The sequence below is a fragment of the Ptychodera flava genome, chromosome 19 (assembly GCF_041260155.1).
Source record: "Ptychodera flava strain L36383 chromosome 19, AS_Pfla_20210202, whole genome shotgun sequence".
NCBI lineage: Eukaryota > Metazoa > Hemichordata > Enteropneusta > Ptychoderidae > Ptychodera > Ptychodera flava.
Genome location: NC_091946.1, coordinates 31,061,904 through 31,085,199, shown reverse-complemented (window position 1 = coordinate 31,085,199; position 23,296 = coordinate 31,061,904). Strand labels below are relative to the sequence as shown.

Here is a 23,296-nt window from a genome sequence, read left to right as displayed (position 1 = left end):
ATCAAAACAAGGCCTGCAAGTGAAACAACGTGATGTGTTTGTCACACAAGTATTGTACACAGCAGGGTAGTAGTGGTCAGATGGGATGTGGTCAGTAGAGTGGGTATGAGGGTTGAAAATAGACTGGTCGCTTGAGGGCGCTCTCTATGCTCCCCCTCTGGGAAGCGTAGGGAACGTCCTCGAGCGATGGATATTTCAGTCTAGGTTGTAAACTTCATAAGAAATTACGACTCTTCAGCATACCACTTGACAACATAACTGCAGAAGATAAATTTAGAACAAAATCAACCTACAAACTAAAAGAGTTGTTACTTTCAGCATTTTATTTTATTAGCTTAAATACAATAAATTACAAAAAAGATGTTATTGATATATTATTAATAATAGTAATACTGACTCAAATTTAGCAAATTGTATACATCTCAGGAACAATCAGTAAAAATCTATTTTGTATATCTTTCAGTGTTTGAAGAATACAGCCTACCAGTTTCACAGAGAAGGTTTTTTTAAAAATTCTGTCTAAAATCTAGTCAGCAAGTAGTTGTTTTTCATCAATTTCAGCCCCTCGCCTGAAAATCAGTAAATAACTGCTTGTAGCAAAAAATTTCATCCTGTTTGAAATACAAAAAACTGAATCTGGAGTACTTTTATTCTCAAAATCAAATTAAAAAAGTTGAAGATAGTACTTATATACATTGGCGCAGTAGTAGTTGTAGATAGACTACTACACATATGCTATAGTCCAACCTCTGTTATAAGATATAAATCATATATATATATACTACACTAAAGGTTTCTAACCGCCATTGACACTATGCTATAATGCCTATGCTGAAATTTCTTTACACTAATAAAACATGCATGAAATCTATTTTCTTGGCAGTAAGTGGAATAATCAGGGGATTTTAATTTTCTGAGAGTTGAATAAAACTAACACAAATTCTATGGTGGAGGCTGCTTCACCTTTTCACCAGCAGGGTTCGGTCCAACCTTTTTGTTTTCAATGCAGTTGTTGGACCTTAACACTTTGAAATAGGGGTGGAAGTTGAAATAGAATCATACATGGTACATGTCACAACAAGGGTTCATGATATGTCAGGGATGGGTTTGCCCACTTAGCCAGAATAGAACAAAGATAATTATGACAATAACTGCATACGAACTATGTATAGTTAGAAATGGAGGTGCTCATATCAACTGCTGTCTTTAAAGGGCCAGTAATGCTGACTTTGATGATTTTGTTCATTATTTTTATTTTGAATATCAATTGCAACGTCTTATTCTACTTCCACAGAATATTGGAACACCCACTATTTAGCTTGTCAACTTAGTGTCCATATGTGTAAAACGCATTGTTATTGTTTACATTTGAATTCTAGTCCGGACCACAAGTCACTTTTCAACAATAACAAAGCAGTTTACACGCGTATGGGCTGAGTTAACAAGCTAAACACCGTGTAAATCAACATGCTTTCAGGCGTAGGACAAGGAATTATGATTCACATTCAAAAGTAAAATGGCAAAAAAAATTATCAAAAGTTAGCATTACTGGCCCTTTAAATAGTGTCTTCACTACGTGATTAGATGAGGTACAATACGAGTTTGAAACTGATCCAGAGTTTACTGAATAAAGTGCAAATAACTGCATAGGAAACTTACACGCTGGGATTTGATAAGTAAGATTTGTTTGGAAAAGACACAGTTAAGTAAACTTGTCCTGAGTATACTAATATAACAAATGTCTGTACTCAACAAAATTCACTGTGATATGGTCATCTTATTAATCGCCAACGAAAGAGTCTGTAATCTTCAAGAGATTCAGAACCTGTGCAAAATCAGCTACTTCACCACTTGATTGGAAATTTCACACTTTCTAACCTAATAGGATGTGACTTGTGGGTAAGTATATCATTTGAGAGATTTGCATTTCTACATGAAACATTTCATGGCATCAATGTCGACCTCATGCATTTTCAATAGTCAAAAGTTCATATTTCAGAAATACAAATTTTACCTATCAGTGAAAATAGCTGTGTCTATGTGCCAATAGATTGAAAGCTTCAGTGATGTGTGGGCCCTCAGGTGGTCCTAGACCCTACAATACACTAGTGTAGGGTCAAAGGTCGCCGAGCGCCTATACATGACTGAATGTTTCCATTACGTGGCAACTATAACTTCTAACTGGATACAGCAATGACTCATCTCAACAGCTTTCTCTTTGACTCAAGTAAACTTGAAATATGTACTTGTAGAGGGCTGACTAACAGAAATTTCATGAATTTCTGAATTGGGTCAAAGATTTCAGAATTTTGAAAAATCAGGACGCAGAATGAGTTGTATCAAGAACAAATGACATCTTTCATTCAAAATGAATGAAATGACTGGTTGGATAGGTGTAAATCATACAGGGAAGACATTGTGGCTGTTTTGAGCAAAGTCAAGGTTGTGCACCAGACTACCATGTCTGTTCCTTCCATGCTCTGCTGGCATGAAGTGAAAGTCATATACAAACAATGCCCTGTCTGTAGAAATCTGTATGGTTGTGAACGTGTGTGGTTTGTAATGAGACAAGACACTGGACTGACCTGTGACAGAGTGTGTGATATGAATTACTGGTACATGAATTTTCAATAATGCACAACACTTACCAATACACTTAGTGTAGATGACTACCATAGTGTTGCACTCAGAGAATTCAATTATAGTTACTTTGTATGCTTTTTTATAGCATACTGAGAAAGCAAATGTGCTTTTCCTTTTGTGTCTCAGCTTTCATTTACAAATTATTTCAGGTATCTCAGGGCGATTGGCAAAGTACTACAGGATACAAATGGTTGGTGAAATCAACACACAGTGTACACGTGTCATATGATACAATTAGATGTCATATAGACTGAAAGATACGTCGCTTGAGGGCGCTCTCCACGCTCCCATCTCGTAAGGGGAGGGGAGCAGAGAGAGGGCCCTCACGCAATGGATCTTTCAGTCTTGATATCATATAGCTTTGACATTACAGTATTGAAGTTTGCATTACAGTAAAATGTTCATTGAATGAAATCTTAGTGTCACGGTACCACAGCTTCAACAGCTCTGACTTTACCATGAAACTCTGAATTCCTGTATTAATGTTTTGAAGGTCCAAATATCGCGTATAAGTTGCTTGAACTTGACGTGCCCTTGTAACACACAATATTACAGATTTGTGTGACAGTACCAATGCTTGAAAGGTCCTGACATAACAGATACCACTGCTCGTTGCAACTTGGCATAACAGTATTTTAATTTGAATAACGGTTGTAATGCACAGGGGGTCCTGATGTTACAGCATACAGCAGCACAGTTTTAAAAATTCTCCAACACACACAGCATGGCTGTTAGTGTCTGAAAGCTCCACATGAGGCTGCTTTTGTGATGAAATTCTTCAAAGTGTTCTCGTCCAACTTGGAGAATGCTTCAGTGTGCGCAACGGCTGTCAAGTGCTTCACTTTAAACTCAAAGCAGAAGTCTTCCAACTCCTGTAACACAATGGAACAAGTTTTCTAAGACCTTTCTAATTCCAATTTAAAGATGTTAACAGCTACCATGGCAACCCTAGCTGATATATATTTCACAAGCTTGGTGTCCTGTTTTGAGGTATGTCATCTGCTACACAATCACTGAAATATTTGTATTAGCTAAAAATTCACAAAAACTATACTTCCAAGATTTCCCTGATAAAGTCTTAGCATTTATGATGTTTATCACTGTTATATGTTTGCACTTATCAGCCATTAATCTTTTCTCTGAGCATTTGTGTTTCACTTCTCTCAACAACAACAAGCAGGCCCAATGCTCAAGGACTTTGCAGTTTAAACTGTCTGACTCCCGCAGGTTTCACTTCATTTCAGTTGATATGAAAGCCACAAAATGCTTAGCAACAATCTAAATATCAGTGTCTATCTTCAAAATACTGGTATCACAATCACACAGCATGTAGGGCAATTGTATTGACCTAGGATTTGTATTGTTTTTCAGGTGATTTTGTGCATAGACAGGAGCTAACCTGTTCATCCCCGATTCCTAGTAAACAGATCCACAAATACCACAGATAACAATAGGTTTGGGCTAAACCATGGTGTTGTATGGGTTAAACATGATTCATTGGCCCCAGAAGATGATGTCATGATAGAATCGGTAGAATGTGCCATGGAAACAGATATTCAGACTCAAATATTTCATTACTTTTCTGATCTACCACTTGTGGGGGCTCACTTCAAAGCTCTTGGAGTAAAATACGTGTTCACCATCTTACTTTTTTGAAAATAAAAAGTTTTTTTTTTCAATGGATGGTGGGTATTTTGAATTTCAAATATCAGTAAATTTGAGGCAACTTGTTTCTCTGGTACCAAACTTTCCTCGGTGACCCCTGATATTTATTCTTGATTTACTTAGACAGTGGTCGAAAGTTCCATCAAGGAAAATTTGTGCAAAAGTTGAAGTCCTTCACTTTAACAGCACATACTATCTTAACTCATGAAGTTTTGCAACGATGGCATACCTATCATTTTTCACCGATCAACCATGACAGACAATTGACTATGCATGTAATTGCAATGAGAGAATTTTTCTCACCTTAGCTTCATATTTGATGGCTGCAGCATACAACATTGCCCCATTTTCAACCGTAATTCCTTGCTTGATAATTCCCTCACACAGCTTCTTCAGGTGGTTCTCACAGTAAGAATTGGCAAGATCTAATAAACCTAAAACAAAAAAAATTAATCAAGTTTAGTCATTTCTTTCTGTTGTACACTGATAATATGATCATGAAAACACTGGCCTCTGTGTAACTTGTATGTCCTCTCACTGGTTGAATATCTAACACTACAGGTTGTTGATAAGAGTCTAGCACAAAATGGCAAATAACACTAAAGGTGGGTGGATGTTGTAATCTCAAATACTATTCACAGGGTTTCATCCTAGCTTGGTCTATGCTTGTAGATGGAATGATACTAAATTTTTAAAACCTTATGCTGAAAAGAAGACAAGTCATCGCTGATGACACAGTACCCGCTTGCACCATTAATTGTGATAAACATGCACACTACAATACAATGACTGTGTGCCAAGTTTGAATGAAATCTGTTCAGGGATAGTTGAGTTTTGGTTAAAAAACATGAAAAAATCACAACAAAATGGCCGCCAGGCAACCATAGTGGATCATATCACAAAATAAATTGACGTGCATATATATGCCATAGTACTTTATCTGTGTACGAACATTGAATGAAATCGGTTCAGGGATAGTTGAGTTACGGCTCAAAAACATGAAAAAATCGCAAGAAAATGCAGACGGCCATATTGGATTGTATCGAAAAATAAATTGACGTGCATATGTATGCCACAGTACTTTATCCTTGCACACAGTTTGAAAAAAATCGGCTCAGGTATAAGAGAGAAACGGCTGATGATGGACGGACTGATGAAAGGATGGATGGACGGATGAACGGGACCCAATCTATAAGTCCCCGCCGGACTGCGTCCGTGGGGACTAAAAATTTCACATAAATGACAAGTTGGAAATCAAAGTTTCTTTGCAGTTTGTAAAATGATTTCAATTAAATTAGAAAGATTGTGAAAGTTTTAATTTTTCAGAAAATACAGCTAACACATCAGGAAATGTTCTACATTAATAAATCACTCAAGAAACAACAAAACTTACCTATGGCATCTTCAGGGGGCAAATCTACACTGTCTGTGTATAAATACTTGAGAAATGCATAGTAGACAGGATATGTGAAGTCACTCACTTCAATAACACTGTGAACAAAGAATGAGTAGATATCAATTATCAATTATACGGAACAAATCTGATAAATATAGAGTTGATTTGTAATATTGTCACTGTTCTATATTTAATATGTAGAAATAAGTATTCATTATTATAAATGATTGATAAGACTTAAGACATTACACTGATAAACTTGAACAAGTTTCTTTAATTTGTTACCGTAAATGTTGAGATGAAATGTAAACATTGCATGCCAAGGGATAAGAACGCTGGGAGCAGAAATAGCTTTGACATAGAACATATAAAATTTGTCTGAACATCTGTATGCAGCAGCCAATGTTGTGAACATGATGTAATTGTCAGTAATAAATCTACAATCTCAATCAGTTTGTATTTAATATTTAAAATCCTATACAATTAATGCGAAATGTCAATGTTAAAGATATCAATGAGATTCACACACTGGCTACTGTAGTGCCTATAAACCCTGTATCTGATTTAGGGTAGAATGTGCCTAAGGTAACATGGTTTCAAGTCAATTGAGCACAAAATTATCATATCATGAACATCAAAAATACTGACACAGGTGTGAATAATTAGCATAATTTACCATTCATAGTAAGGCAAGAATGTCACATCATACAAGCAGTAGAATACTTCAGTCAGAGGGCCAGTCCTAAATTCCTGCCTCTCCCATCACCTTTTTGTTAACATTGAGTATTTACATGATTTTAGCCCTTTTTTCATTGAAAGTTTTATCAGGTTGGTCACTTAGCTTTCAGATAAAGCTGACAATAAACATCTTGCCCCTTTAAACTATGACCATTGGTTCAACTAATGGTAAACAGATCAAGAACTTCTGTTGTCCAAAAACATAACCATCACCACTTCCAAACCTATGATTCTACAGCCTTCTTATTATCAAACTTATTCAACACCAGCACAGCTTTGAAGAGAATAGAGTACTGGGGGTATGTTAAGTCCAATGCCACCCTAAGCACTAGATACTGACATGAAATCACACTTACTCTTTTCCATTTTCATCCCAATGTGCCTGGAACATCGAACGGAAATGTTCACATCTGAAAAAGACAATTTTTAAAACGATCTTTGTCTTAGAAAGGTGAGAGTAAAATGGACATTTTTGTTCTCTTGGCTTTGACTTTTTCTTTTAGAAATAAATTTTTAATGGATTTTTTGTGTGTTTTGACTTGAAGAAATAAAGATGATGATATTTACAGGAAGGTTACAGAAAAGTGAACAAATTTGAATGCCAAACTTCTTGTAAACAGGTCTAAAGCAGTTTAATTCATCAATAGCTTTGACTTTAAACCCTAAAACCTGTCAAGGAACTTGGGTTTTGTTGTCTTTTGTGACATCACAGCTCATATTTAACATTACCGTGTGATAGCAGTAAACTAATATTCTGATAGCTAGACCATGTCAGATTTGTGTCTGCTTGTCAAGACAGGATAGGCTGATGATACAAGAATGGTGTGTACTTGATTTTGGAACATTTTTGATGTCAGAATCAGCATCACATCCTTGCAAGATGTTCAGTGTTGTAACGCTGACAACTTATCAAATATGAGTTAATAGGTTGAAACCTGGACTCAAGTCAATATCTCACCAAGTGTTTAGCTCTTGCAAGTGAACAGACACTGTACAATGTTAATCAATTGGAGTAAGATGACGGTGTCTATCCCTTAAATGTACAATTCTTCTCTATAAATTCACATGATTGCGATCGCTAATAAGTTCTAAATCTGAATATAACTCTCACCTGATTTTCAATACAGCTCTGTGTACACACACTGTTTTGTCTTCTATTATGAACTTCAAATCAGAAGTCTCCTGCAATCATTAAGAAAAATTTCAAATTTTTTACGAAAACTTTGTCAAAAGGGAAAAAGAAATCCTCCCAGGAAATTATGCTATTAAACTTAAATGGAATTGATGTACAGGGAGAATCTCGGATGACGTTAAAGTCTGGAGACAGCCGCGCTTCACTAATCATTCACACGTTTAAATAACTTTCTTGTTCAAAGATCACTGTACAGGTCAAAAGAATGAAAGATACTGACAAATTTCTGTTTCATAGAAACGTCATTTGGCAATCCTTACTTACATGAAGAAGACACAGTTTCTTTTAAATTGACTCATATAAATTGCATAAGAGCATATATTGTAAGATGTTCAAGCCAAAAATTTAGATTTATGTGTTTAATACCTTCTGTGAAGACTATTGATGTGGTGAGCATGAGTTAATTATATTTGAAGCTTGAATTTGAATTTGAATTTGATTTAAAGTATGTATATGTACCATGTGAATAGAATTTTACCATTTCACCAAGAAAGTTTGGTACAACCGCATGGCAAGTTGGACCATTACAGTAGGCCATAGGGGTGACAGGTGTACAAGAACACTTCATTAAAGATGGTTTGCATAGCCTACTTTCAATTCACCAATGATATATAGAATACTTTTACGGACAACTAATCTTTTACTCACTTCATTATCAAATGCATCTTGTATACTTTCCGGAACGGTCTTATACATGATAGGTTTATCTGTAAAGAGGTTTCAGAGACGCAAAAACTATTAGAAGTGCACTTATTTATTCATCGAAAATTTCTATTTCAGTGAAATCAGTCTTTACAGAGAACTCTCCGATTAGATCCAGGGGTTTCATTAAGTTTTGAAGTAGGGGGCCAGAATGAAAAAGTAGGCGGCTTGCAGCTGCCATGACAACAAAACGGTCGTCGTGGGGGGGGGGGGGGGGGGGGGAGGGTCTGGGAAGGGGTGTTCCCCCTCCCGGCCGAAGGCCGGAAACCCTGAAAAATGAGTTAAATTTCACTTTTTACAGCTCACAGGCACTTGAATTTCTAGTATTTTCAGGAGAATTGTCAGCGGTGTTCCAGGGCAATTTGTGTTCATGTCATAAAGCCATTTTCCTGGGATATTTGAGGCTCAAATATGATAATTCATAATTAAAAATGAACCTCTATGCTTTAAGGAGGTAAACTATAATAATTCACTATTATTAATGATATACATTTGATATTGTAGATGATATTATACAGTGTTACATCTAGACAGGGGGATAGGGGATTCCCCCTCTGTTGAAATGTTGGTACCCCAATTAATTTGTCAAGGGGGACCACTCCCCTAATGAAATGGTGCCAGTCACACCTGAGAGAGGTACAAGTAGAACACATGAACTGGTGAAATCCCCCCGAAATTTTCTGGTAAAGGGGGAAAATCCTTCCTGTTGATGCCATCCTGGATGAAACACTCATATTTTAAGCCACAGTAAATGAGGAACTTTTCATTAATGTATAATGTTATGCATACAATTAAGAAGTTGCACTGATGTTTGGTATGAAAATCTGTAGATGAAGAACTTTTATACCACTGGGAAGGTAAAAAGGATAATTTACATAACAATAATGATAAAAAATGACAATCATTACCATATTTCGCAAATAGAATCAAAGACCCTCAAGGTTATTTGACCATGTGACGATGCAAAGTAAGAACCTTGATACAGGATATGAAAATTTGTACGTTCAGAAGCTCACATTTAGATTTAACCCGAGGATTGTTTTTGAAGTGAATTTAGAGGTCTGGTCGTATTTTAACCACTCCTGGCGACGTTCTTATTGGCGTCGATAGACCAAAAAGCAGTGCATATCATACATCCCGCTTGTTATATACCTTCACATTTACGCCTGCCGCGGTGCAACGCACGTCGGCTTACTAAAATTCGAACTGTAGTCGGGCAGTTTTTTCGTGAGAAAAAATCTGGTCTTTGCCTTCGAAAACAGTTTAAATCCACGTAATTATCCTCTTGTTTCTTGGTCCACTTCAAAACCGAAGATCGTACAGCGAAGCTTGACCTTGCGATCGTTTCCGTCTTCATTTGTTCATCGACCATTTTGAATTGAGCTAACGACGGCCGACAGGCGTAGTACGCACGTTTTCATTGGCGTATATATAGGTCACCACATAGGAATCGGCAATTCAGTTAGCCAATAGAATCGTCCGTTGCAATTCTGATTTTTATTGAGGCAGTATACGCAAGACCGTGCTACATCGTAGTAGTAGTAGTATAACTGTACAAGGCGATCGTAGTAGTCGCTCGTCTTCTAAAGTTTGTGTCACATAAAAGCCGTTGGAAAGTTTGATTACACACTGCTTGAGAAACTTGTCCGTATCATTTCAGAAGGTAAAAAATATTTAAGCAATGAAAGAGTTCAAATTTTCCGAAAAAGTAGCCGGCGAAATCGTGAGAGTAACCGGTCAATTTCGCCGGCTGCCGGCTCTTAATGAAACCCCTGAGATCACTTCTTCAAAACTTAACCTGTTACCACTGTGGTTTGGTCCAAACCTATTATCATAATTAGTAATTGTGGAATGGTGTACAGAGGAATGGGTTGAACAGAAAGTTGAATAGAAATCTACTTATCTGTAAGGACACCTGTATATTATGGTAGAATGCACCTCAGGGGACAGTTTATCAGATATTCAAATTTTTGTAATATTTTTCTGGTCTGCTGCAAGTGTGCATTCATTTGAAGCTTGTCTAGTAAACGAAGTTTTAACTGTCTTGTTTTTGTGAAAATCGAAAATTGATTTTTTCCAAGAATTCACACAGGGTTAGCAGCCACTCTTAATTTCAAGCTTCGGTAGATTTTGGGTAATTTGTTTCTCCTATGCTAACATTTACATAACGACACCTGATTTTTATTCTCGACTTTGAAAGAGAATGATTTGAAGTTTCCTTGAGGAAAATTTGATCAAAAGTTTATTTAGTAAGTCTTTCATTTTGGGGGTAAATACTACCTTAACAGACACATTTCATTGTATGTTTGATGTTGCCTCCAAACACTGTAGTACCTAGGGACAGATGAGGTATAGGTACTGCCGATACGACAGACTTTCAACACAAGAATGGCTGATACATTCACTGGACAAAATGCTTTGGGGGTTAACCACAATAATTTATATCTTACCTACTACCAAAGGTTCATACGTGATGGGCGGTGAAGCAAAGCAAGCAAAGACATCTGATAATACGTTGAATTGCGTCTCGGTCGGTGACGTGACTGACTGACCCCGACACTGTCCCCACATGTAGACTATGCCAGTATGTGTCATGGCCGCTGACACATGGTTGTAATGGGTGGCTGCAATGTCTATGAACCTAGTAGTAAGATAAAACACATCTATAGTATGAAGATCCAGCAAAATTCATAATTGCAAACTGAACTTTAACCCTTTCATCCCCAGACTTTGGTAGCTTTCCACTGTACAAAATAATGTTGGGTGAACCCATATGCAGTGAATTGGGGGTAAATGGGTTAAATCAACACCTGGTGTGTACACCTCTATGGAGGAGTAAAACATACAGTTCCATATTGGAAAGCACTGTTCACAATGTTTCAGTGTTGAATCTTGCATGGGCCAATTAGGAAAGCAATGAAAACATCAGGATATGAAATTGAAAATGACGACAATAATCTTTTACGCGCAATTTCAAAATGGCATGTGGGTAAAAGTGTTTTGCCAGGAGTTGGGAATGTATGGTTTGAGGTCAAGTGCAACAACATTCCAGCCATCTCGATATAGAATTGGTTTCTGATCACCGAAAACATCAAGGTCAATCATTATATAGAAAGTTGTATCCTGATGACATGAAGTCAAAAAGTCCTTTACTGGCTAACAGCTGTTTTAAAACACTGGATAAAATAACCAGTTCAAAATCAGACTTCAACGTAAACGTGAACAATCACTGCCAACCAGACTGCCACCAAATCAGTGAAGAACTTGACTTACCTGTGTTTATCAACAGTTACACGACTGGCTGTCACTAAGTTAGATTTGTTACCAGTGCCTAGCTGTCCATAGGAATTGGCACCCCAGGTGTAAATAACGCCCTCGTCAGTCAATGCCATGGAATGGGCATACCCACATACAATCTACAAAAGATCCAAATAACTCCCTGTGAGTAAAAAAATGCCCTCACTACAGTAAATGCCATGGAATGGGCATACCCACATACAATCTAGAAAAGATCCAAATAACTCCCTGTGAGTAAAATAATGCCCTCATCAGTCAATGCCATGGAATGGGCATACCCACATACAATCTAGAACACATCCAAATAACTCCCTGTGAGTAAAATAATGCCCTCATCAGTCAATGCCATGGAATGGGCATACCCACATACAATCTACAAAAGATCCAAATATCTCCCTGTGAGTAAAATAACGCCCTCATCAGTCAATGCCATGGAATGGGCATACCCACATACAATCTAGAACACATCCAAATAACACTCTGTGACTAAAATAACATCCCTCTGTCACAACAATGGTATATGTATCTTACTAATTTGTTTTATCAATATTCTTGTCAGAGCCTAGTTTCCAACATGGATATGTAATTTATTTTTCACTGCTAACATTATCAAAATGAGACACATGACTTTGTAATAGACAAGATTGGCATGAGTAAAATATGTTATTTTTGGAATTTTCAAACTTTTAATAGTTACAGACCACCTCAGTACATTTAATGCCATGTTCATTGCTGTTGGTATTTCAAAATTAATACTCTGTATGTTAAAATTCTATTAAACAGGAATCAAGATTATTTCAAACATCATGGTATGGTCTCAGAAAAGAGACAGACAGGAAATACAAGACATTATTTACCTTTGCTATGACATAATTCTGTAAACTGGTTACTTTGCATGGAGTAGATTGGTTGACGTTGTTACCTATACCAAGTTGTCCATTCCCATTATAGCCCAGCCATACACCTGCAATGTGACCAGATCAGATAATATGACAATATGCAAATTTTATAATGAAAATCACATGCTTTTGAGGATACAACAAAGTATAACCCTTGGCTGTTGAACCAAATGTTATGGCCTTGACACAGCTTTTGTTGGCAAACATGGTATGTCAGATCACGGTCCCTCCAGCCACCTGTGGTCAAATGGATTAAACCTTGGGATGACATGTGCACCATGCAATCAGTAATCCCCCCCATCCCCACCCCTAAAAAATAAGTAGCCTGTAAAAATTTCACTTTATGCCTGGCACACACAGTAATGATTAAATACATCTGTGGAAAATGTGGACAGTAAACTGAAATTGTATAGCTTTTTGGTTCAAAACGCCAGACTGGCCAAAAGCTAGATCACCTTGTGAAAAATCTGTTTGTACACAATATCAAACGGTGAGTATGAAGTGCATGGCTTTTATCAGTGATGTCAGACATTTCTTGTTTATGGCTTAACAATTATTTTGGCTTTCCTGCTTTGAGACTATGATGTGGTGCCAATGATCACTGCCACCGTTAAAGACCCTCGAGTGGGGGACTTTATGGCTAGCAGAACTGCGCCCTCTATCTTTGGTTTTGCATGACTGACTTTAAGGTAGAACGCACCTCGGGGACAGAAATTCAGGCCTTCAAATTTTATCAATTTTCTTCTGACCTACCACTTGTGGGGGCTCATTTTGAAGCTCTCGGCGAAAGAAAGGTTTTCACCGTCTTAGTTTTTCGAAAATCGAAAATTTAATTTTTTTTCATAGAATTAACACAGGGATGGCGGCCATTTTGGATTTCAAATATCGAGAAATCGCAAGTTATTTGTCTCTCTAGTACAAAAATTTGCACGGTGACCCCTGATTTTTATTCTTGATTTGGTAAGAGAATGGATGAAAGTTTCACTGAGGAAAGTTTGAGCAAAAGTTTAAGTCTTTCACTTTCAAGGTGCATATTACCTTAAAGTAACCTACAAAATGTACTCACCTCACCAGTGTCAGTGAGAATCATGGTTGACGTCTGTCCACATGTGACAAGCTTCGCTTTTTTGCTACCTGTGAAAATATAATAGTGATATCACAGCACATCTCATTATACATACATATCCAAGATTTGTCCCCTGTCACAAATGTTTGACAAAAATTTAGATTGTGAAAATTAGGAATGACCAGCACTGTGCTAACTGTTTGCACCACAGTCCCTCCACAGACTGTGTCTGTACCATTGCTTTCAAAAAAGCATAACATCTGGCATACAACAAAAAAAATGTGCTATGTATAAATAATGAATCTTACTGTTGATAATGAGTTATACGTTCATTTGCTTTGCGCACTGAAAGAGTTCTCATTAAAATACACTTGGCATTGACATAATTATTCATTTGTGTTTCATGAATTATCCGACTTGTCGGCGACAGAATAGCGAAGTTTGTTTTGAACTGACCTATATTATGTGTGACTTTTCTTGGCGTTGGTTGGTTCGTTGTTGATCCTGTTCCAACTTGGCCACAGTTGTTATAACCCCACGCATACACCTAGAACAAATACATTGATATTAATGTTGGTAGGTTTGAATGTTTATAAAGTCACATGCATGACTTAAAACGTACAGGAAGAGCTTGTAGCTTAACAAACAAACAAACAAAAAATAAATAAACTAATAAGGGAGTTAATTCACGGTCATATCAGGGCCTAACCGACTAACACTAGTGAAGATCTTTAGCAATTTCTTCAATTTATTGGAACAATTTTGAAAAGATAATTTTGCACACACTGTACAGTACATGTTTACCACTTTATTGCTGTCAAACATCTTTTGTCCGTGGAAATTCAAGAACACTATCTGCAGCATGTCACTGAATATGCTGGCAGTATGCAACCATGAGTCTTAAAATTGAAAGGACGAATGGCCATGGCTGCAGTACAGCTGGTCACCAGACCTCTGCCTGACAATGTGATACATTCTATTTAGAAACTGCCATATCTTTGCCATATGTTCCTTGACAGCAAAACACAGGCTATTGTTCAAGACTGATGAGTCTAGACTCTGAACAGGTGCCTTTATCTATGTCTGCTGAGTATACGAATGTGTGTGTGTCTCTACACAGGTAGCTTTCACAAAACTTTTTGAAGTTTGTAATTTTGTAATTATTGAGAGTAGTGTTTATATATCTGGCCAACAATAAAGAATTATGTACGTGTTAAGTGTTCAGTGCTGGAGGTTTTGTTGTTTTGTTCTCTCTTGTGAATGAATTGTACATGTAAGACCATTATCTGCCCAAATAATTCATTGAACATGCGTCAGTCGTTCTCAGAAAAATTCTACTCAGAGGAGATTCTGGTTTAAAGAGGACTTGGCAAAATGAGAAAAGGGAAATAAGCTTCATTGAATCACAATAACATCCCACACTCCGGTGATGGCCTTCCAACCAGTAGGTTGCGTGGAGGCTCTGGCGAAGCAAGCTATCACAGTGTGCCAAACCAGGCTCTCTAAATAGTCTGTGTTGGGCAACAGGCCAACAAGATTAGGCAAGGTCTAAAAAGGAAGCTACGACTGACCTAAAATTTGAGCTGGGCGATAATCATGTGCATGGAGATGTTCATAATGTGTTATTGTGAGACTATGCAATGTCCTACCTCCCTGTCCTCAGTCTGGGCCACAGTGTGGTAACTTCCACAGGCTACTTGTATGATCTTGCGTCCCATCAAACCATTGGATATGGCAGCTGGTAGCGGGGACTGAGTTGTGTTACCATTGCCAAGTTGATTGTATCCATTGTGACCCCAACTGGCAACAGAAAATGTACCAGGAAATTAATATGTAAACGTTTTAAAAAAATTATGAGTATATTGCTGACTGCAATCATGTACCTTCGCAGTGTCCCCTCTTAAGTTTTAAGATTTCTGCAATATGTCTTTGTTAATTTGAGAATTTTTGACATTTCCTTGAGTCTACCCTTACTCTAATACATGTAAAATATACTATCTTGAGGCATAGACCCTCGAGAAAAGGGTCTATGGCTAAATGTACACAGTTTTTATCATCTGGTGTTTTCCTGTTGGCTTCGGCTAGAATCAAAAACATGATCTTCATCGGCATCAGAACATTCACCGTGACTGGTATAAAAAAAACCTCAAAAAATCTTTGTGTCATTACTCGGAATGTGCCATACAAGAGCAAGTGTACCAGTACATATGCACATTGTCAGTTTGATCGTTAATGAGATTAAATGTCAGTACAAAGTATTGTTGTCGGGGACCACTTGGCAAATAAACATAATATATTCCAAGTGAGATCATACAAGAAACAACAGCAGTTGCCTGTCCTGTTTTTCTCGAGGGTCTATGCTTGAGGTAAAGGGAACAGTCTTGAGACAATGGTATGCTAAACTGGTGTACAAGCACTTTTGAGCTAGAACTGAATAGCTCCATACTGGAATGTACTGTCTTGAAGCCTGAAGCATATAGAGATGTGAATAGGCTTTCATTTCTGATTCGTTTTCCACTAAAAGGCATTGCTATGCCATTATCTATGGTCATGTCTACTGTTATACAGACTCATGAATCATAAATGCATCCATCTACCGTATACCCTTTTACCACCATGGTTTAGCCCAAACCCATTGTTATCAATACTGATCGCAGACTTGCCTACAGGGAATTGGGAATGAACAGGTTCATAAGATGACACAGACAAGAAATAACAACATTGCCACATTTATCAGCTGAATGACTTACCTGTATAATTCACCTGTTCCAGTAAGAGCTATCACGTGTGGTCCACTACCGTATGCAAAATAGATCACGCCTTTACCGCAGAGTTCCTCCACTTTCCTGGGTTGCAGGGAACTCTGAAGATCCCCAACACCGAGAGCACCACTGCAGTTTGTTCCCAGAGCATAAACTTCATCCTCCTTGGTGACGTAGATAGCTTCATTAGCCGAGCTGCCGTACACACAGGCTAGTCGAATTGACTCTATTGTGGCTTCATCTAACAGACTGAATATTGTCCACTTATTCACATTCAACATATTTCTGGAAAAGTCAAATTATTGGGGAAAATTTTTCTTAATATTGACATTTTAGGTGAAATGAAATGGCTGTTTTATGATGTAACTATAGCTATCAGTTTTTGGCATTCCAATATGAGCGCACGACAAGTTAATAAAAGATTATGTAACCATACATAATACATACATGTACCGGAACATCTTGGCTGTGGTGAGTGATATGAATCACCTCAGGTCCAGATTTCAACATGCGTACATCAGCAAACTTAGACACTTGTTTGAAGGTACTGAACTCATGCTCAAACGTTTTGTTTGTTGCAATACATCTGTCATTACAAAATGACATTGAAGAACACCTGCTAGCTTACATCTCTCCTTGTGAACTTGAAAATGTCTTAAAAGGGTGACACACAGCCATCAGGAACAGGTGATTTGACCTTCAACTTTAATGACTCAGACATAAATAGATTGTTACCTCGGTATTGTAATCTGTACCCAAATATCTAAAGGACAAAAGGATTGATAAAGTTTGCCATCATCACTGAAATTAATCATAATTACCACACTACGAAAACCAAATAAACAGAAACCTCAAACATGAATGATAAAAAACATGGATCCGTAATTGAGAAATGCTGAAATATTCAAGAAAAGAATGTGTTAAAGTAATAAAACTCACAAGATCTTACAGTTATGTTATTATAGGAAGGTACATGCCGTTAGGTTTTTTACTTATTTTAAATGACGGTTTTTGGAATTCAATAGAAACAACAGGTGGGGTACAACAACAGCAATGATGAAGTAATTTCAAACATTGATCCAACTGCATTCTAAATTACAAAAGAGTGGTACAGACACGATATGAAAAGACTTACAAAAGTCGGGAAGAGTACAAGACAAGCAAAGGTAACATCCTGCGGTCGATGATATGGACCAGTGTGTGCTGTTTAATAGAGCTCCAGAATCCAACTCAAACTAATGAACAGAAATCCATCCTTTGTGTCCTTTACACCCCTTTTCCCAATGGACCAGTCTGACCAAACTACACTTGGAACACAAGTCACAGGGTTATCCCTTTATACCCATTCACAGCATAAAGTTCCGACAGCATAAACACTTGATAAACTATGGATGAACGGCTCGATAGAGATTTACAGAAATAACAATCTCTACAAATGCCACAAATCTAGGTTCTCAATTCTATAAATCTTACATTAATGCATTTGACCAGGGTCACTCAACACTACACAACAAAGTTGCTAGGTAACTGCAAAGTGCTTTTGTCATACTGACTTGGATAACACCCTGATAAAAACAGTTGATAAGAATTTTTTTGTACACATTTTCTTCAATGAGTTTGCCGATTCCAACCATAAGATGTGGAAGACTTGTGGTTCCACTGTAAGACTGTTTCATTCATACAGCTAAGAATACTTTACTAAGACTTAGTAAGAGATGTATAGAAGAGGATTTTCATCACTGGTGTTCACAACCAGTTCTTTGACACAAGTATTTATATGATGGCCTAGACTACAAAGGCTAGCTTCAAACATTTTATTGAAACAGGAAAATTACAAACAGTTCAGTTACGAATATCCAATGAAATTGTAGTATTATTCTGAAAATGTGTCAAACATCTATTTGGTGAACGAAAAAAGCCATTGTGATAACATATGTCAAAGTAGCATACATAGCTTTCACTTCGTGGAATTATTACATTTACCTCACAACAAAATTCATAATCATTATACACATTTTTGAATTCACTACGGAAGCACATATATATAGTATAGCATATTAGGGTTCAAGGCTAATCCCTCTATCTCTGTGTGCAAACACTGATTAATTATAACTGTCAGCTATCAGCTGTCAAAGAGCATAAAATTGGTGAAGTTTTCAAAATTGGCTTAGGAGAGGGGATATCTCTCATGTACTCTCCCGAATAAGGAGTCTTGTTTGCGGTATTGTATTTGAAAAGAGAACCTATTTTGAACAATTGCCTTTCATTGATTGCACATAAGGGTACTTTATATGTGAAATCAAAATTAGTTAATATTTTTCAAAATTGTTATATGACACAGCACACACACCCTCTGCTCATAGTCTTTGCCCTGCATTTTTCTCTGCCTATAATAGTGTAATGTACATTTCTCTGCCAGAAAAAATATCTCCTGAAAACCCTGTATGTGGTCCAGTCTTCAAAAGTAGCTTTCCTGTAAGTGTGTGTGTCCTATGCAAATATGACATGCAACTGACAAAAACATCAACTACATTAATATATATCAGCATTATTAATGTTGTACTGTCTCTTGGAAATTTTATGAAATTACTAAACTGACCCAAAGCGCTGAGAAATCTTGTGTAATACAGAGCGGCACCTTTCTTCTAGATTTACGAACTGATTTGTCATGATGGTGTTGCAAAGGAGCATGGGTACTGCATGCAACCAATACTTGTTTTCCCAGTATTTTTATCTCTGGTGGATTGTCATTACGATCTCTAATCTGTGAATCTGTACACAGACCTTGATGATGCTGAAAAGCCAATTTTTCTAATAATAAAAATACAGATGTAAATCTTTGCACTTCACCAACAAGCACAGTACAGAATTTATTTTTATCATAAGCAGAACCAGCTTGTTCACAAAGGATGAATGGAAACTGAAATCAATGCTGGGAAAGTTCTATGACTAATGTTTGACAGAAAATGTTTGGTTACGGATTGCTACGTTAGGGGAAAATTTATCCATTAAATCAGTTGTACTGCAATGACACAAACTTAAACCTTTAATCCAGAAGAAAGATAGCATTCAAGAAGTGGTTTAATTTGAAGTAAGTGAAGTCATAACAGGGTCTCTGTGTTTTGTCTATGGAAGGTGTGATGACGTCAGTTTGGGGTCCTAGGTACCACCCCTGACAGTGAGATTTTTAACGTTGCCAGAATAAACATGTCTTTGAATTTTACCAGAATAAACCTGCTCTCGGTGATCAACACAGTTGTTTCTATATATAATACATCATCATATCCATGAACAATGTCATAAAAGCATAGCTACAAGTCCTGATGGAATTTAAAGGGGAAGTTCACCAAGGATGATTTTTACATATGTGGTAGCTCTGTGGTCATTACCCAGAAAAGCTATTTTCACCATTATAACTCGCCCGATTTTTTACAAAAACGATAAAAATAGTACAGGAAGTGCCCATGTAATTTGAATCATGGGAAAAAAGCCCCAAGCTTAGAGCTTGCATCATGTGATATGGAAGGGACCATCTTCGGATGGGTATGGCCCCCACATTGTCCACTCACAGTAACACAGTAGTAAACAGCAACACAAATCTGACAGTGGACAGTTTATTATAAGTGATTCATCGTTTATGCAAGGATACTCAGTATAAACAAAAGTTATGTAAATACGCACAGCCTGGTTTAAGCATGGGTGAGTGGACAATGCCATACCCATGGGAAATGGTGCCTTCCATATCACATTATGCAAGCTCCAAGTTTGGCGCTTTTTCCCATGATTCAAATTACATGGGCAAACTTCCTGTACTATTTCTATCGGTTTTTGTAAAAATCGTGAAAGTTATAAATGGCGAAAATAGCTTTTCCGGGGTAAGTGACCACAAAGCTAGCACATATGTAAAAATCATCCTTGGTGAACTTCCCCTTTAAGGTCCAGCCATATTTGATGACAATTTAAAAATTCGTTTGATTCTGCGCTCTCTCTGGTAGCATTGAATCAAACACAACAGCCCTTGTTTTCAGTTTCCAACAACTTGTTGTCAGAGAAATCTTATAAACAAATTGACCAAACAACCATCAACACCACAAAAGCCACTTGGTGTGGTGTGGGCGTAGACACCTCCATGGACACACACTGAATCTGTCAAATCTGTCTGGTACAGTGGTATGCAGCAATGGCCTTTGTCATTCTTTGACAGGTACCCTTATAGACTCTAAGGAAAAAGAGGGTCTGTGGGCATTGCACCTATTCAAATTCATGTACATGTTGGTTGGTTTTTGAATCTTGGCATTATCATCAAGGGGTACTTGTAGACAGGAGAATGGTGCTACAATCATTCAAAGCTTACCCATAGAGGTGAAGAGGGACGCCATGGTTGAACCTCTCTCTTGTGGTGGGGACAATTACTAGAGGGGCTACAAAGATTTGGTTTCACAATGACGGCAAAAGTGCTACAGTTCTCTCCCCTACTCTCTAAAAAGCAACCAAAGGTAACCGGAGAAATCGGCCAGTTGCGAACTCGGCCAGCGCCGGTTGCCGACCAACTCGGCCAGTGGGAGAAGTCGGCCAGGAGAAGTCGGCCACTCGCAACAAAGCAATATGATTGCATACGCATTCTCCTCACAGTTGAATATACCAAAACAATTTTAACTTTTTACTACCATAGTTTTTGTTATTTTGTCGGTTTAATACTACTAAGAACATTCAGTAAACAATTTGAAGTCGAAGAGCTCCCACGTCCACCCTGCAAAACATGTACGGTCTGCCTCAGTGTTTCTGCAGATCGCACGCGTACCGGCAAACATTATGCCATTTCTTCAGTAAAATTCATGGCTTGATGACTCTTAACTAATTTACTTCACCATCTCCTATGACTTTTTAACGAACTTCAAGTGTAACTATGACGAAGGCTGCAAAACTCGCTACCACGATCGCGATACACCGCCATCTTTTACCCAATGGCAATGTGTGTTCATACGTGCGTTGAACTGTGATCTGTGAAGTTTGCAAACATTACGCTCATCTTATGAATGACATTTAGATCGCTTTCGCATATAACTTTAGTGAGACTTCAAAAAAAAGAAACACTATTATGGAGCATATATTCTAATTGGGTGCATACTGTACTGGCCGAGTTCGCCCACTGGCCGAGTTCTCCAACTGGCCGAGTTCGTAACTGGCCGAGTTCTCCAACTGGCCGAGCTCGCAACTGGCCGACTTCTCTTGTATTCCAACCAAAACGTACATCGAGCCCTTACAATCACTTCTGGTATAATACCTACACGGCGGACTGCCCCTGTGACCTAGCTGTAGTACAGTAGCTCGAGGTTTTGCCTGGGTATTTGGATTGGACGGAAAAAACAGATTTCTGGTTTTGCCGTCCGAACCCAAATACCCAGGCAAAACCTCGAGCTACTGTACTGCAGCTACCTGTGATCCAGAAAGTCATTCTTGCGTAACGGGCTGCCCGCCGTATCGTAGTCACTTTGCTGCGGTTCCTTAGCCCAAAAATTATCCCAGCGATCTTTCACAGTGAGAAAAGTAGCACCAAAATCGCTGGGGAAAGCTGTGGGCTACGGAACTGAAGCAAGCGTGGACCACAGTCCCCCCATTATGGCCATATTGGTATATCCATGAAGGTACCAAAAGATATATAAACCACCAGCGACTGTGGCGCTAGCGCTGCCTACAACGTATAGATGAGGTCTTTATGTAGGTAGGTCGTCCTTCATGTCGAGATTCATCGTAATTCGTCCAGATCTGCAGACCGACGAACTGGATCATGGAACATTGTCGACTGCATGAATAAGTATTACACATACTTACCGTTTAGGGGTTAATTTTTCTTTCGTTACCAAAACATTCATCAGTCACCTTCGTCACAATCGTTCGCGTACTAGGTCGCCATTTTACATTTTGTTGATAGTTCCGATGCTTGCCGCAAGGGGGCGTACTCATAACAGCTTTGGGGTCACGCTAGGTCATTCGCGTGATGGTTAGCGAGTACAGGTCTGCAGCACAGGAGGAAGTATCCGGTGCACTGGCGGGAGCATTTATTGTGGCCTGTGTTGACTGATAAAATATTGACTTGCCTCTGTCAAAATCACAGAATCCTTACCCACTCAAAATGGATGTTCCTACGAAAATAATATATTTTCCTGAACCCTAGAGTTCGTATAATTAACTTCTCTCTGCGTGAACGTCTGGCTTTCTTCATCAATGGCTTTGATATGCCAGGGCGTGATTTTATAGTTTCCAAATCAATTAAACTTTTTCTCTCTGTTTCCCTTGTTTCATTTCCTACTTGAAATATAGATGCACTTCACATGCAGTCATTTTAATTTCTCTCCATTTCCTCTTTAATCACAGATTTCAACAATATTCAGAGAATTCTGCACTGCAAATTGCCACTGCAGCTTGCTTTTAAGCAAAACTTTGTATTTTTAAAAAGATGCATTTCCTCATAGAATAACGGTACTGCACTCTGAATGCTGATAAACCCAGAAAACAGCCATGAAGTGAGTGTGAAAATGGCTGACCGAGGTACTAACTGCTCCCAGGCAAGGGAGAAAAACAAAGGGAAGTAAAAGCACCGTGTTCAATGACAGCCTGACAGCATTCCAGCCATGACAAAGCATCGAGCACCTACCCGCCGGCGAGCGGGCTCTCGAGTAGGGCCATCGCACGGTGATATTACATGAAGTATACTTTCTGACTTTACAACACATTCATGTATTTTATTTAAAGAAGTTAAATACTAACTACATGGCTGTATATATTCTGAAAAGAGTTACGATACAAAAAAAACCCAAAAAAACAAAAAACAAAAAACCCCCAAAAAACAAAAACATACAAACTTTTTATGTTTCTGAACTCATTGCCTTCAAATGTTGATGCTAATTGACAACAAGAAACAAAGTCTAACAAACT

At 38.0% G+C, this 23,296-nt stretch overlaps 1 protein-coding gene across 1 annotated transcript; it reads right to left on the bottom strand.

Moving 5' to 3' along the window:
* Positions 1-302: 302 nt before the first annotated feature.
* Positions 303-22,282, bottom strand: LOC139119271 (RCC1 and BTB domain-containing protein 1-like). The gene is made up of 14 exons (XM_070682980.1): positions 22,193-22,282; positions 16,349-16,645; positions 15,248-15,398; positions 14,055-14,145; positions 13,595-13,666; positions 12,491-12,597; positions 11,610-11,752; positions 10,787-10,977; positions 8,283-8,341; positions 7,554-7,624; positions 6,799-6,852; positions 5,702-5,799; positions 4,612-4,742; positions 303-3,515 (listed from the first exon to the last, which is right to left on the bottom strand). Exons 1-14 carry the CDS (start codon positions 22,231-22,233, stop codon positions 3,375-3,377), a joined length of 1,647 nt encoding a protein of 548 aa, XP_070539081.1. The 5' UTR covers positions 22,234-22,282; the 3' UTR covers positions 303-3,374.
* Between the last annotated feature and the right edge of the window lie 1,014 nt (positions 22,283-23,296).